The sequence below is a fragment of the Camelina sativa genome, chromosome 6 (genome assembly GCF_000633955.1).
Source record: "Camelina sativa cultivar DH55 chromosome 6, Cs, whole genome shotgun sequence".
In the NCBI taxonomy this organism is placed as follows: Eukaryota; Viridiplantae; Streptophyta; class Magnoliopsida; order Brassicales; family Brassicaceae; genus Camelina; species Camelina sativa.
In genome coordinates, this window is record NC_025690.1 from 5,168,395 (window position 1) to 5,183,184 (window position 14,790).

General features: G+C 34.3%; 2 protein-coding genes and 1 long non-coding RNA gene across 4 annotated transcripts in view; 1 reads left to right on the plus strand and 2 right to left on the minus strand.

The window, feature by feature from the left end:
* On the minus strand, positions 1,837–3,753 carry LOC104698710 (serine/arginine repetitive matrix protein 1-like). Its single transcript, XM_010414118.1, has 3 exons — positions 3,526–3,753; positions 3,184–3,333; positions 1,837–3,054 (listed from the first exon to the last, which is right to left on the minus strand). The coding sequence occupies exons 1-3, from the start codon at positions 3,751–3,753 to the stop codon at positions 1,837–1,839; spliced, it is 1,596 nt and encodes a 531-aa protein (XP_010412420.1).
* On the minus strand, positions 5,927–7,656 carry LOC104790451 (bidirectional sugar transporter SWEET4). Its single transcript, XM_010516206.2, has 6 exons — positions 7,462–7,656; positions 7,334–7,370; positions 7,011–7,227; positions 6,568–6,729; positions 6,348–6,467; positions 5,927–6,268 (listed from the first exon to the last, which is right to left on the minus strand). The coding sequence occupies exons 1-6, from the start codon at positions 7,502–7,504 to the stop codon at positions 6,095–6,097; spliced, it is 753 nt and encodes a 250-aa protein (XP_010514508.1). The 5' UTR covers positions 7,505–7,656; the 3' UTR covers positions 5,927–6,094.
* The window catches only part of LOC109133393, a 1,424-nt gene continuing 924 nt past the window's right edge, over positions 14,291–14,790 (plus strand). The window contains exons 1-2 of one of the 2 annotated variants that reach the window (XR_002038502.1): positions 14,293–14,418; positions 14,520–14,782. This is a non-coding gene — a long non-coding RNA (uncharacterized LOC109133393). Of the gene's footprint in view, positions 14,783–14,790 lie in introns of both variants that reach the window. The other variant, XR_002038501.1, reaches the window with a different exon arrangement.

Genomic DNA, 14,790 nt, shown 5'->3' on the forward strand with positions numbered 1-14,790 from the left:
AGGAGTATGAAACGGAGTTTACGCATGTCATGATCCAAGAGATCATAATTTCGTGAAATCCGAGACGGTTAAGCACTGCTTTGAGGAAGGTCCACTCTATGCGGTCGTAAGCTTTGCTCATATCGGTTTTTACTGCCATAGAGCAGTACTTCTTAGCCTCTGAGGTTCGGAGGAAGTGAAGTATTTCATGCGTAATCAATACATTGTCAGAGATGGCACGATTAGGAACAAAAGCTGATTGGTGGATGGAGATGATTTTAGGTAGTAGAGGTTGAAGTCTTCCTGTGATTATCTTTGCTATGATCTTATAATGTGTATTGCATAAAGCAATAGGTCGATAATCACTCACCTTTCTGGGAGTTGAGCCTTTAGGTATGAGCCGGATGTGTGTTTCATTCTGTCTGGGGTCCAGAAAGCTTGTTTCAAAGAAGGTGCGTACATCCCTTGATACATCTTTCCCGATGAAGTCCCAGTAAGCTTTATAAAAGCTTGAAGAGAACCCATCGAGCCCGGGAGCTTTGCTTGCGTTTATAGCAAAAGCTGCTGCTTTAATTTCTTTATCATCTGGTATTGTGATCAGTTTTGCATTAATCTCCGGGGTGATCTTAGGTTGTAGTACTTGCTCAACAATGCTGACGTCCTCATTCAAGTTGGAGGTAAATATATTCTGGAAATAGCCTGCAATGACAGAAGCTATTTGTTCTTCTTCGTGCACCTCTGCTCCAAGTTCGTCCTCAATAACAGAGAAAGAATTCAGGGTGCGTCTGCTTCTTGTTATGACGTGAAAGTAGGCTATATTCCTGTCTCCTTCTTGTAGCCATTGGATGCGACTTCTCTGCAGCCAAAAGCTTTCCTCTTCTTTGTAAGCTTTGTCTAATGACTCGGTTAACTGAGCAATTGCTTCCGGGTTCTCTATTGTGGATGACAGTGCCGTTTCTAAGCCGCTTTGAAGCTCTTTTATAGTTTTGCTACTATTAAAGTGCTGCTCTTTTGTCCAGGCAATAATTTTTCGATGACAAAGGTTGAGTTTGGTTAGCACTGAATCCTCCTGGGAGAGGTTCCAGGCTTTCTTGACAATATCAGTGACCTCTGCTTTTTCCACTAACCTTCTGTCAAACCGGAAAACGCCTCGTTTCTTCTCTTTCAAGACATTGAAGTACGTCACTAAGGGACGATGATCTGATCCCTCAAAACGGAGGTAATGACACCTACCAGCAGGGTAAGTTTCTGACCAAGAACAGTTTGCCAATGACCTGTCTAGTCTGGATTTGATGAAATGTGTATACCTAGTTCCTCTCCAAGACAGGGGACAACCTGAATGTTTGAGGTCACATAGCCCGTTTTGTGATACGAAGTTTCGAAAGTTGAGGAATGAGCCTTCCCACCGTGCAGGGCCTCCTTGCTTTTCAGAATTATATAGTATGTCGTTGAAATCGCCTGTTAGGAGCCAGGGGGAGCTTCGAGTAGACCCAACTTCAGAAATTTGTTGCCAAAAGCCAGCTCTGTTTTCCATATTAGGTGGACCATAGATAAAGGTAATGAAAGAGGAGATCCCTTTAAACTTGATTTCAGCATCAATCATATTCGTGGAAGAGTGAATAACATTGATTTCAACTGTTTCTTTCCACAGAAGGGCTAACCCTCCACTCAAACCGGTGGGAGGGACAGTGAACTTGGAGGTAAAACCCATCCAATCAAACTTTTCAGAAATGTATTCATCAGAGTTCTTAGTTTCCATAAGGAACATTATGTCTGGAGAAATCGTTTTATGAATTTCTTTGTGACGTCGAACTGTAAAGGGGTTCCTAAGACCTTGACAGTTCCAGCTCACCACTACTAAGGAAGAGGATTTGGTGGGGATTGAAAATCCACCACCTCAGTGTCGGTAGATCGAAACAGTTGTACTGCAGGGTAGGCTCCTGTTGGACGAGAGCTTGGTCCGGTTTTGTCTGAAATACTTGGACTGGCTTGACCCTTTTTAAGGCATCGTCGCTTTTTTGGAGGATTAGTAGTAGTGGTGGTCTTCAGTTTCCTGGTCTTAGCTGCTTGACCTGGGCTCCTCACTCCTCTGGTTTTGATTGGTACCCGGGGAACCTTCCTTTTAGGTGCAGCCTTTGGAACTACAGGTTTTCTTCCCGGTTTTTTCCCCGTGACGTTGGTAGCTGCAGGCGGAGATGGTCCTAGACGCAGGGACGTCTGAACTCTCCCTTCTTGAACAGGGGATGTCCCTTGCGGTTGAGATGCTGGATTCCCAGATGAGATATCAATAGGAGTGGGGATACGATTCCCCGACATGTTTTCGATAGCAGTCTCATGAGTTTCCTCATTCTGGTATCTGATTTCTACATCCTGTAGTAAAGTTGAATCTATGGAATTGCCAGTCCCCAAACGTGACTTAACAGATGGAGCAGGGAGGGACAGACGTTCTAGGACAGGTCTTCTTTCCCGTGATGAGCTGTTTGCAGATTCAGAAACTTGTGTAGCAGGTAACTGCAATGGTTCTCTAGTATTCCTTGGAGAAGGCGTAGCAGAGTAATGTTGTGAAGGTTGTGAAGGTTCTCTTAACCCTGATAATCTATGTGAGTCTAATGGAGAGACTCTATTGGTTCTACCAGGACTAGCCTGGGTTCTTCCTTCCACACGGTGAGACAGAGTAAGAGGAGATGGTTCTCTGAAAGACGATCCTTGAATTTGGTGTGAGTTTGTTTTCATGACCCATTCTTTTTGAGGTGGTTCCCTTCTAGTCGACTGTGCTCTAGAGTAATTTCTGGAGGGAGTGGCTGCTCGGTTAGGTTCATATTGATGACGATACTCGCGAGCTTGGTTTGATCTAGACCTGATGGAACCATTGAGGGAAGCTTGAGAGGTCTGAGGTCGTCGAGAATAGTGGTTGTCATCTTGCTCTCTGGATAAGGGAGCAGGGGTTCTTCTCGAGATTGATTCTGGGCACCTTCCTTTAAATCCCTCTGAGGTTTGGTTGGAAGGTGGAAACGTTAAACTTCTGCGATTATCCGCCCTACGTTTATCAGCCTCTAGTCTTATGAGGGTTTTTCGCTGGTTAACTCCCAAAGGGCGGGTTTAAGGGTCTTTCGCAGTTGAACTTTTAGGGCAATTTTTCTCTTCATGTGAGAGAGAGAAACAAATGAAGCAGTGCTTCTCAAGTTTTTCATATTCCAATTCAACAGTGGTGATTTCACCAGTAGGGAGACGGATATCCATGAGCATTTCTAGAGGTTTTAGTCCGTTGATATCGACTCGGATTCTGGCTTCCTCGATATCCTTTTCAGAGACGTGTCCTAGCTCCTCGCCTATTGTAGTGATGGTTTGCTCAGTCTAGTGGAGGGTAGGGATCTCTTGGATTTTAACCCAAAAAGTGATGTTTGATGGGAAGGTGTTGGACACGGAGGGTTCCCAGCATTGGAGAATGAGCATCCACTTCTTGTAGTGGAGTGGAGACTTTTTCAGGACATTTAGGAGGTCCTTTTCGAGCTCAAAGCGGAACTGAAAGCGTTCAGAGCCAAGTACGCGTCCAGTGACTTTCCCTTCTAAGGTCCAGAGTTGGGGGAGGAACTCTATGACTGCACGGGGTTGTTGTACAAACGGGTTAGTGACTCGGCCAACCAGTGACAGAGCATTTTCTTCAAGGAGGTTGGAGTTGTCGCTCTCAGGTATGTTCACTGGGGGACGTCGGACGTATTTGTTGGCTCCAAGAGGCCATTTTTCCTTCTCAACTCTAGAGTAACGGTGAGACATTTTGAGTCAGGAAGGGAGCGGTTTTATTACCGCTAAGGGGAACACACTGGAGGGTTCTAAAGCAATAGATGAAGTTAAGGTCTGCACACTGCAGTAGGTACCTGCAAAGAAACGGTAAAGTCTGCACAAGGCAGTAGAGGGGTCAAAGGTACTACCACTGTGTTACTACGTCCCAGCTGCGGATGGGGGTAGGGTTTAGCTTTCCCATTGGAACAGATGTAGTGAGGTGTAAGCTCATAAGCGTCTCAGAATTTTGATTCTTAAAAAACAGCGTGAAGAAACACGTTTTTAACAAGTACGAGCGGTGGCGCTGTGGTGGAGGGAACTGTGAGAGATGGTGGGGGAGCGGTGGGGGAGTCGCTGGAAAAAGTTGGTACGGTGGAAATTCAAAAAGCAAAAGGAGAAAGAGCTTTTCTCGGGAATCGGGCCTGAGGGAATTTCAAACTCGGCTAATAAATATTTATGTATGTTCTTTCTTTCTCCTTTCACTCCATTTATTACTGTGAAATCTATGATCATTATTGCAATAATCATCATTGCAATATATACCTTGGGATTCTGGCCCATTGTAAATGAACATCTCATCACATCTCTCAATTTACTTCATTTATCTTGTACAATTCCTCATCTTCATCAATTTTATACATTTTCCCTTATTTGCTCTAACGTCAAATAGGGAAACTTAGCATACATCAAGGAGCCGTTGATCAAACTATTATTAGGTGAAAAAAAATTATATATTTATTGAGACCACTCATATTATTCAGCAAATCAGATGTACTATTTTCAGATATTTTTGTAACATTAATGCAGTTTTTGATTTTAAAATATTTTTAACAAATGAAATCATGGGCTTAATTCAATGGTATTTTTGAAAAACCTCATTTTAGTGGTATTTATTTATTTATGATAATTGACCAAATAACAAAGTTGTTACAAAGTGGATTTCATATGTGATTTGTAAAATGACATTCTATATCTATATGACTATATCCATAACCATATTTGTCTCCATTACCTTTTTTAAGCTGACACTTCTGAAATCAACACTACTGATACTCTCTTAAGATTTACACTTTACAATGTTTCTACTTAACTATTTATACACAAACATTGAGACATTGTAAAACCTAGTTGCTCTGACACATGACTTCATTATCTTAAAGGTGACTAAGGATGTCGAAAATATTATTTGTCTCTATCTGCAGAGCCTTATGACAGCTCATATCTTTAGTTTTTGCAACGGCTTGGTGGTACGAAGGTTCCTCTGCAACTTCCTTCTTCTTATCTTCATATGACCGTTGCTTTATGTTGAGTTTGGTGGGCAGCGTAGTGAGCTTCGTCATTTGAATGTTATTAGGCTTCAGTTGAGTTTGATCCATCTTCTTGCTTTTGAAAGGCTCTGTTTGAAAGGCTAATTAGGCTGAGAGCTTTGTTTCTCCTTTATACTACAATGCAAGAAACATATAAACTCGATTTACGTTTCTCCACTTACAATCAAATTCCAAAATTTGTATGAAATGATACTATTGCCATATAAGAAGTTACATAACCCATTTTATTAAGTGGTTGTGAGCACTTTGTCATGGATGAAGTACGTTCAATTTTGTTTTCTTTTTTCTTTCAACTTATGAAGGGCGTTGTTTTCTCAACTTCAAGCTGGTTTTAAAGATGCCTTTAACCAGCCGCTAGCTCTTCATATCAGCATCATGTCAACAACCTCGGCAGAAACAGTTGACCTCGCTCCACAAGCTCTTCTAAATGTTAACATGTCCAACAACACGATATTGTCGGCAAAATAACTATACGATGTGAAGTGTTCAAGTCTATGCTCTTCAGCTCTTCTTGATGGTTCTGAGATGGCTGGTTCTTAATCTCTGCTGGTTTCTTCTTACGCAGCAACGGCTATGCTAAGCAAAAGGCAAAATTAAAAATGCCGAATTTCACCAAAAATATGTGAATTTTGTGATCTTTAGACTCTGAATCGTTGTGCTTTTGTGTGTACTACGGTTTGCATCTAGTGATGAAGGTATTTAAGTCAGTTCGACTACTTCAGCAATTAGAGTTCATTTTTACTGTCCCATATTAATTAACTTAGCAAACATTTCTCAAACTAAAATAAAAAATCCACTCATATATACATATAGTTTAACATAGATTTATATTGTCGCACATTATAGTTATCTTTCATAGACGAAAAAGAGTTTGAATTTTTACACAGCAAGAAAAAAAACTCACAAAAATAAGATTACTTATAGTTTAATCACCCAAAAACTTTAAAATAGAAAAAAAAAATAAGGACATAAAACTAATTTCATATTTTATTATCCAAAATATATAATCAAGCTGCAACTCGTTTAGCTTGTCCATGGTTTCTACTAAGTTGTAACTGAGAGTTAGCCTTCGAAAGATTCTCCTCATCTTCTTCTTCATCATCTTTTGGTGTTGTCTTGTAATAGCAAGCATAGAGTATCAGTTGTACTAAACCTGATACTGTTCCAAGTCCATTTCCAATCTATGAAAGAAAAAAAAAAGTGAAACTAGTACATAATAGAAAATGATGAATAAGAATATAAATAATTTAATAAACTTACCAAAATGAAAAGATCAAATTTAATAAGTGCATAAATAACCCAAACGACACCGTTGAGAAAGTTGGCAAGTGAGAGAGAGAATGGCATGTACTTCACACTTTTTGTCTTGATCACCTTACTCTGTTTCACTCAAAGATGAAAAATATCATGTTTTTTTTGTTTTTTAATAAAAAGTGAAGGACACATACAAAACATTTGAGAAGTGGATACTTAATATTACCATGATGGTGAGAGGAGCAATATACATGAGGCTAACAAATATGACACAAAGGATTCCAACAAAAGAAGATCTCTGGTTATGTGTGTGGAACAATAGCAATGTGCATGTGGCTACTATTCCTACAAACACCATCTCTCCTATTAACCATAGCCCCACTTTCACCTGCACCAAGAATCACAATTTTGATTAAATCATTTCATAAATAAAACTGTGTAAACCTTTTGTTTTGCCTATCACTAACCTAAAACAGTATCAATCATTGTCTCCCACTTCTTATTACTAATTTACTACGGTATTCTAGCTTTCATTTTTCCCCCAAAAAAACAAAGAAAAAATTGAATATTTCTTTGTAAAATTTAATTAAGTATATTGTACAAAAAAAACATAATAATTAAGTATTATAATAATTAGGTACGTATAATCAGAGCTGTTAGGTATCGTACCTTGCGAGTAGTTGGAGAAAAGTAAAAGAACATAGCGAGATAGAAAAGCTCTATTGCAAGGCCAGTGGCATTAATGGTGATCACAAGGAGACTATCTGGATGAACCACTGGTAAGCCATAAAAGACCCATAGTGCGCAATTTAGCACCGTGGCTAAGTATGGGTCAGCTTTGTACTCCTCCACCTTCTTCTTCTTGTATATCGTTATGAACGTAGGTCTGCATAAAATATAATATATATTTACTCATAAACATTAATCTAAGAGATCTAAGTTGTTAGCCCAAAAGAATAAGATCAAAGGTAGATATAGAGATCAATAATTACATGGGAGATAAGAACAAGAACAAGGAGATGACATTTCCTGCGACAATATAAACAAATAAAATTACAAGTGTTAGTAAAAAAGAGAAAGGTCAGAGATTCTTATACGCATACAAAACTTATGTACGTACCACAAATGCCGGCAATGAATCTAGCAACTGTCGCGTTAACCATTTCACTTCAAACGCAAAATCTGAACAAGAACAAGAAGAAAGAGAGCAAGAGAGAGAGATAGAGAGGGATATGTAATTTGGTATGTCAAATATGTGTGAATGGTTTTCGCATATATTTATAGATACAAGATGAGATGTTGGTATATTAATATAGGTACTCATTTGTATACTTTTACATATAAGTAATAAGTATATATATGTGTCTATGTATTGATGACGAAGCGAAACTCAAGAAGTAAAGGAATTGAAATGAAAACGACCTTGAATTTTTGTTTTTCCATTTTGGGGAAACAATCATGACATTTATCTACATATCTTTCAACACTTTCTCGTTTGGCTTATTGTTTTTGGAGCCATGATTATAACTATTATGCCTACCCTATATAGTATACGTGTGTATGTACATGTATATGTTACATTACATGCATGTGCATAGTATGTAAGTTACGTGTCATAATCTTATTCACGGCCATCTTTAACTTTAAAAAAAATACAAAAAATTATCCACGTGAGTGTAAGCGAGTGATCTAAAAGAAAAACAAATCACGTAAGATTTATTTTCTTCTCCTTTTTGATCTTTTTGGACGACTACTGAATTTGTGTTGTTAATATGTATATATCATATTTATATGTTGAAAAAGGAAAAATAATTTATTAGTTTTCATGGATTTCATATGTGTATATATGATCTTTCTCTTCATTTCGTTTTTATGAGGCATCCCATTTGCTTGCGATTATTAAGCAGAATAATAGTTTCATTAATTATTTTCTTCTGAAATCAAACGTTATATATGATTTCAAAGAATATATTACTTTTTTCTGTTAAAGGATCTTCTTCAACTCCAACGAATATATTACATTGAAACTAAATAATTTATAGTATCAAGTGCTATATAAACAAAAATTTTAGGCAAAAGGGAAATAACTTTACAGGTGTTGTGAGAAGGTACACAAACCCAATGATTTTTGTAACTTTAATATAAAATAAAGTAAGCATGCGACTATGTCCATTTCGAATTTTGGATTCCGATACTATATTGCTAACGATCTTTTATGAAATCTATGGACGATAAAAATCGCAACATCTATGCTTCCCGATCGGCGCAGTTTACCTAATTTTTTTATAAAAAGTATCAAGAAAACAAATATCTATGCTTTGTGATGAGTAAGGTACACCAACAACTAGATCAATTATTTACTAAAATGAAAAATTAGTCGTGCTGAGACAATTACATGGTGAAAGGGATGTTTTTTCCAAGATCAGATAGCGCTGTTGCTAGGAAATCTATGCTAAAATACTAATTTACTTATTAACCTAGTCTCGGACTCGCACGTACGTGCGGGGTTAAATTTCAAAAACTAAATTTATTATCATGTTTATAATATATTACGTATATATAGATAAACCAATAGCTCTTTCAATCATGCAAGCAAGATTGGTTGGATCAGCTCATTTTTCTGTAGGTTATATATTCACATAGGTTTATGTTTATCTTTTAGGAATCTTAACATACATATTTCAAACTCATACTAATTTAGTATTCGATTTGTCTTTAATTAATTCAGTTTAGAGAAAAGAATAATCAAATTTGTTGTTTGTTAGATGTAAAGGCAAAAGTCTAAAGGTCGCTGGTTCGAGGGACGACGCTTGGAAGAGGACCATATAAAATGCTCTGGTCCCTGGCGCGAAAGAATGTACAAACGTAGGCCCCAAACCTCTTAATAATTAAAAAAAAAAAGACAACTATATTAAAAAATTGTGAGAGATAGTGATATGTCTATTTGGGACAGAAAATAGTAAGAGAAATGTGATATGTCTCGTTTCAGATATAACTTTTTAATCTCATAATTATAGTTTTAATAATAATTTACTCATTTCATATTGTATATTTTATTCCAACAGATAAGAAAATAGGTAAGTGTTTCACATCCGCCGGTTTTATTTGTGGATATATTTATTTGGTATAACATATATAACATAACTTTATATTGGTTTGCTTTCATCAAGTTTGTGAATGAAATAATTATCGTTTCTCCATAAATTTTATAGAAGATCTGAATCTAGTATAAACTAGATTAGTAATCAGCTATATTAATCTTGTGAACTATGAGACCAGGTAAAAACAACAAAAAATATTAAAACTTCATGAACCGGATGGTCTAAATATTTGAATCAAGCGTGTCAAACCCGCTTTGTGTGCCTTCCACGTAACTTATTAAAATATTTTGATCCACAAAAAGCTTGTTCCCTGTAAGGTCGTAATCCACATGAGTAAATTTTGTGTCCTCAATTATCATGCTCGAATTCACGTTACCCAAAATTATCAACCCATATTTTATATAAAACAATTTAGATATTTTTTTTTGTTTTTTGAATTACCCGTACGCATTATTTCATGTCAATATTTGAAATAAATAGGGAAAATTGAAATTAAATTTATCAATTTAAATCTCATGTTCATGTATTCATTATTTGATATTTCAAATTTGAAATTAAGATTTAATCCAAATTTTATGATCTCCTCTTGGTACCTTTGTCCCCATTTTAATAAAACAAATAGTTTAAATAATATTTTTATTTTTTGAAGGACCTGTTGTCGTAATCATTTTTAGACCATCTCCAATGTAAATCTCTATACTTTCGAAGTATATATTTTTTAAGTTGACAAATGATTAATTTATATTGGATTACATTTCTTTATTGTTCAATCTGTTAACTATTAAAGAACATAGTTTTGTGTCCTTCTTTATTTTTTGAACATTTTTTATGTTAGAGAAATTGAAAATTGTTACATAGAAAATTGGAAGCATTAGTTTATTTTAATTATAATATGAAGTTGGACTATGTTTTTTTTTAATTATTTTTTGGTCTCATCCGGTTCCATCCCGTTTTCTCAAATTATGTTCCTAGAAGTTAGTACACAATCACGTAACAGATTAAAATTCTTTGAGCTCTGGTTGACTGGTTAATTAGTTGCCATTACCCTTTTATATGGAATTTCATTTTGTTTTTTTTATCCCTTAGTGTGCTTTCCAAATATTTTTTATATATTTAAAATATATAAGGTTAGTTTTAGAAATAATCCCTAAATTTTAGATATTTGGTAAACTAATTACTGATTTATTTCAAGAAATCTTGAAATAAATCATATGTTTAAATTAAAGTTAAGTTATTTTCATACATACTATTTGAATTTAATTAGATACAGTTGTTATGGAAATCTTAAATGATAAGTTTTATTAATTGCTAAAATCTCTTATTATTTTATACAATTTTAATAACTATATAAAATTCAGGAAACTGTTAATATAAATACTTTCGTTTTTATTATAATATTTAATATTTTTATTTTGTAATCTTATTGGCTGTATTTTTATGTATCATTTATAGTTAATATAGTTTCCTAAGATACTGGAATATTTTGAATTATAAAAAAAGTTAATCAATTAGTTCATTAATAATTGTTACCATTGTTGAAGGAAGTTTTTTTTTTTTTTAATTATGTAAGTAAGTTGGTCTGTTTGGCAACATGGATATATGTCATGTTTTTTGTTTTTTGTTTTATTCTTAAATATGCTCCCTATTTAATAGTATAGATAGTAAATTATTATAAAAATATATTCATAATGGTTAAGTAATTGAGAATTTTACTATTTAAATTGAGGAACCAGGGTCCGGATATTTCTAATGCGATTTCAATAATTGTTTCTACTGTGCATATTTAAAAATACTAGAAAAAGGTACTCTTTCAATCGTATTCTTCGCGAGGCACTAATAAGTTTGTAACAAATGAAACATTTAACTTGAACGAATATGCGCAAGCCGATCAACAAATGAAAATCAAACAAATGCATTTATTCACAAACGTACGATTGATTTTTTTTAATTAGCAAGTAGTATCGATCTAAACACTTCGATGATATTAGTCACTAAAATTTTTAAACAGACATACTAACTCGTAGGAATAGTATTAAAAATGGAATAGTATTTAGTTGTTAAATATCACGTCAGCATGAGATGTTCATGGTTTTGATATGTGAACAGAACACTAGTGAGTTTTTAGAGTAGAAATATCCAACTAGGTTTTTTTTTATCGATTAGTGAGATCTTTAAGTCGTGGAATGGACTCCTCTATTTATTGAGAACGAACGTATGTATATAAATTACTTTGCCCGGTTTGGTTTCCGGATGATTAGGTCTAAACTCAGGTCAAAAGATGGTACGTAAACCTCATGAACGTGTCCACTCTAGTCTGTTCATGCATCAATGCGTATCTAATGCTTGAGTGATGTGCTTTGGTCATTAATGTTCGTTTGGCAAATTATGATTATTCTACTTACTCTACCTATCTATGTAGTAATGAAGTTTTGACCCTATATCAATTGTCTTTTAGTATACAAATATATATTCGAGGCTGAATAATACTGCTGAAATGGAAATCGGAAACAAAACAAATCTGGTGTATAAAAAGCTTTCTTCTCTAGGGTGATTACTTGAGAAAGTGTCACACACATTTAATGGTCAATCCATCGGCTCCAACTACTTTGTATAATATTAATTAAAAAATATACAATATTCTCGAAAGTATATAACTATAACTTAAAACATATATACTTTTAACTTGTATACTAATTACCATTTACCGAACATTCTTTAAAGATTTACGATATAATTTTATTATTTTAACCATGTAGAAAAAATATCAACTGTATAATAGTAGTGTTAGTTACGGAAGTCGTTATCTATTTATATAATAAGAAGATATGTGTGGACCTAATTTCTTATAGCAGATGTATAGTATGTTAAAATTGATGATAATCAAAAGTTTCTCTTATGTTATCACATTTGTTTAGATTAGATATGATAGCTTAATTGACCAATATTAATACGTTTTACATAACAAAATAAGTAGGATTTGTATCACGTACGGCATGAGACCGATGTTTCATACATAACTTAAGAATATAGGATGGTTACATATTTTGGACATACGTTATATAACATACATCATGTTTACATCAAGCTTGACTTTTTCCTAAGCTATTTTAAAAGCCTAAACTGTAATCAAAAATACTCTACGTGTGCCTTTTTTTTTTTTTTCTAAACTCTTTAGGGCAATTTTATTAATTTAAAACAAAATGCGCACCAATAGGTGGCTAGGCAATTCCCAACAATGTGACAATCATTCAACGTGTCTATAATAATTGTTCCTTAAAATACATAATTTGTTTGTTGTGAGAAAACTAACTTCGATTTTGTTGGATTACTAATAGATTTATCATAGAAAATGAACTAATGCTTTTATTTCAAATTGGTTACGATAGTGATCATCAGTTGATGAATTTATTCTATGCAACAACTAATGTATTCGATGTGTTATGGGCTTATGGCATGGGTATAAACATAATATGCACATTTTTAGTGAAAAGAAAGTGAAACCAAAATATTTGATTTGGCACACCAAAAGAAAAGGAGAAAAGAAACTACAACAATCAAACTAAACCAAACGGTCTAAATTCAAATGAACGTTACAAGTTTCAAACAGTAATATGAAACGACCAAAACAAGAAAACATCAATCCACTATCGGTTGTTATCCATTACTGTAATTGTAATATATTGGCTCAATAAACATATTACTTTATAAATTTTTGTACCAAACACGATAGAATTGAATCCTAACAAGGAACAATTCCAAACCGTCCATATTTTTTAAAATAGTCTTAATGAAGAAAAGCAAAAGCTTTTTGCGGTATCTCTATCTCTTACAAACAAAAATAGGCATAAAGTTTGAATTATTGCATCATGTGATACTATACTATTGGAACAACGAAAGTCCCACCCAGGATCTGTAACTCATTATCATGTTAATTACGTACATAAAAAATCTTTATAATTTTTCTTTATATCTTTCTAATTATACTTTAATATTGGTTAGAAAGTTTGTTTAACTTTTTAAGTTTCAAATTGGTTAGAAAGGTACGTTCGTAGTTTAGAAAGATTAATTTCTAAAGGATATTTTATGGAATTTGGTTGAACGACTTGTTTTCACTATTTCCTAGGACACTTTAGTCCTTATTCTAATGAAATAAAAAGATAAGTTTACGCCATTTTATGTGTATGATATGAAACGTGTGTATATCGTACTACGCATCGTTAATAACGACGGTGAACAGTTTCCAATCTACAGCGGTGTATAATGTGAAGCGGTGTGATCTCAAAACTACTTATTAATATAAGATATGTTCTTAGCATCGATCCGTACTATCAAATTGGGTAAAGACGTTACCAAAATTGACCAATATGTACTTAATACGTAATATAAACATAATTTTTGTGATTATAATTGTTTTGATCTTGTGGTTGATCAATGATTAGGGGTTTAATGTTTTAATTTACCCCATTTTTGGGATTTTGATCCTAGATAATGGATTTTTTTTTCTTCTTTTTGTATATTATGGATGCAAACAAAGGTTATGTAGCATATTTAACATAACCATAACTCACATTAATACTGTCTTATATTAAACGGATAGAAGCATCTAAGTTTACCTTTATGCTCGGCTAGATATTCGCATTTTTTCTTTTTTTTGTTCGCTTTCTATTGTTCTACTTTTCTTTTTTGGTCGGCCATTTTTTTGTTTTTGCCTTCGTGTTGGTTCGACACCCGATCACCGGAATAGAAAACTCACCAGCTCAACATCACACGTGTAGACAACATACATGTTGGCTTACCCGTTTTCGTTTGGACTTGTGATATCCCAAATAAAATTAGTCAAATAATTAATAAATGGGAAGAAGAAGAAGAGAACGGACATACATGTATAAAAGAAGACATTTGACCCCAAGAAGAAGAAAAAAATCTATATAAAGAAGACGTTATAAACAAAAAAGCGGAAAAGCATTTATCTTCAGGTTTTAATAAATTACTATTTTGTATGCATATTGTTACTACGTTTTCGTTACTAGTAGAGAATATATAAGTTCCTTCTTACACGGTTCTCATGTTTCACCAGAAACTTTTGCCTCCACATGTAGAAACAGTATTGTTTTCCACAAGCTGAGAGCTGTTTTGTGTATGATTCAGCATCAATGCTCTTCCTCGTCACAAAATTAGTCTCGCTAACATCCTGATTGAGTTCACATGCAGTGCGGAGTTTAAGATCTTGGCAGTGTTCTTTGATTGAGAGGAGCTTGATCTTTGAAAGAAACAACAGAACCTCAGGATGAACGTTGTAAAGCTGTTCTTTCACTGACTTTACTTTGTCACTCTTGAAAGGTAAGATA

What these genes read in the sequence shown, in the direction of transcription:
- LOC104698710 (XM_010414118.1), bottom strand. Translation starts at nt 3,753, where the DNA reads ATGTCTCACCGTTACTCTAGAGTTGAGAAGGAAAAATGGCCTCTTGGA. An exon ending in AAGGGAAAGTCACTGGACGC is followed by an intron (nt 3,334 to 3,525) that starts GTACTTGGCTCT and finishes ACCCTCCACTAG; the next exon opens with ACTGAGCAAACCATCACTAC. An exon ending in CTACTGGTGAAATCACCACT is followed by an intron (nt 3,055 to 3,183) that starts GTTGAATTGGAA and finishes GGAGTTAACCAG; the next exon opens with CGAAAAACCCTCATAAGACT.
- LOC104790451 (XM_010516206.2), bottom strand. Translation starts at nt 7,504, where the DNA reads ATGGTTAACGCGACAGTTGCTAGATTCATTGCCGGCATTTGTG. An exon ending in TTCTTGTTCTTATCTCCCAT is followed by an intron (nt 7,228 to 7,333) that starts GTAATTATTGAT and finishes TATTTTATGCAG; the next exon opens with ACCTACGTTCATAACGATAT. An exon ending in AATTTGATCTTTTCATTTTG is followed by an intron (nt 6,269 to 6,347) that starts GTAAGTTTATTA and finishes TTTCTTTCATAG; the next exon opens with ATTGGAAATGGACTTGGAAC.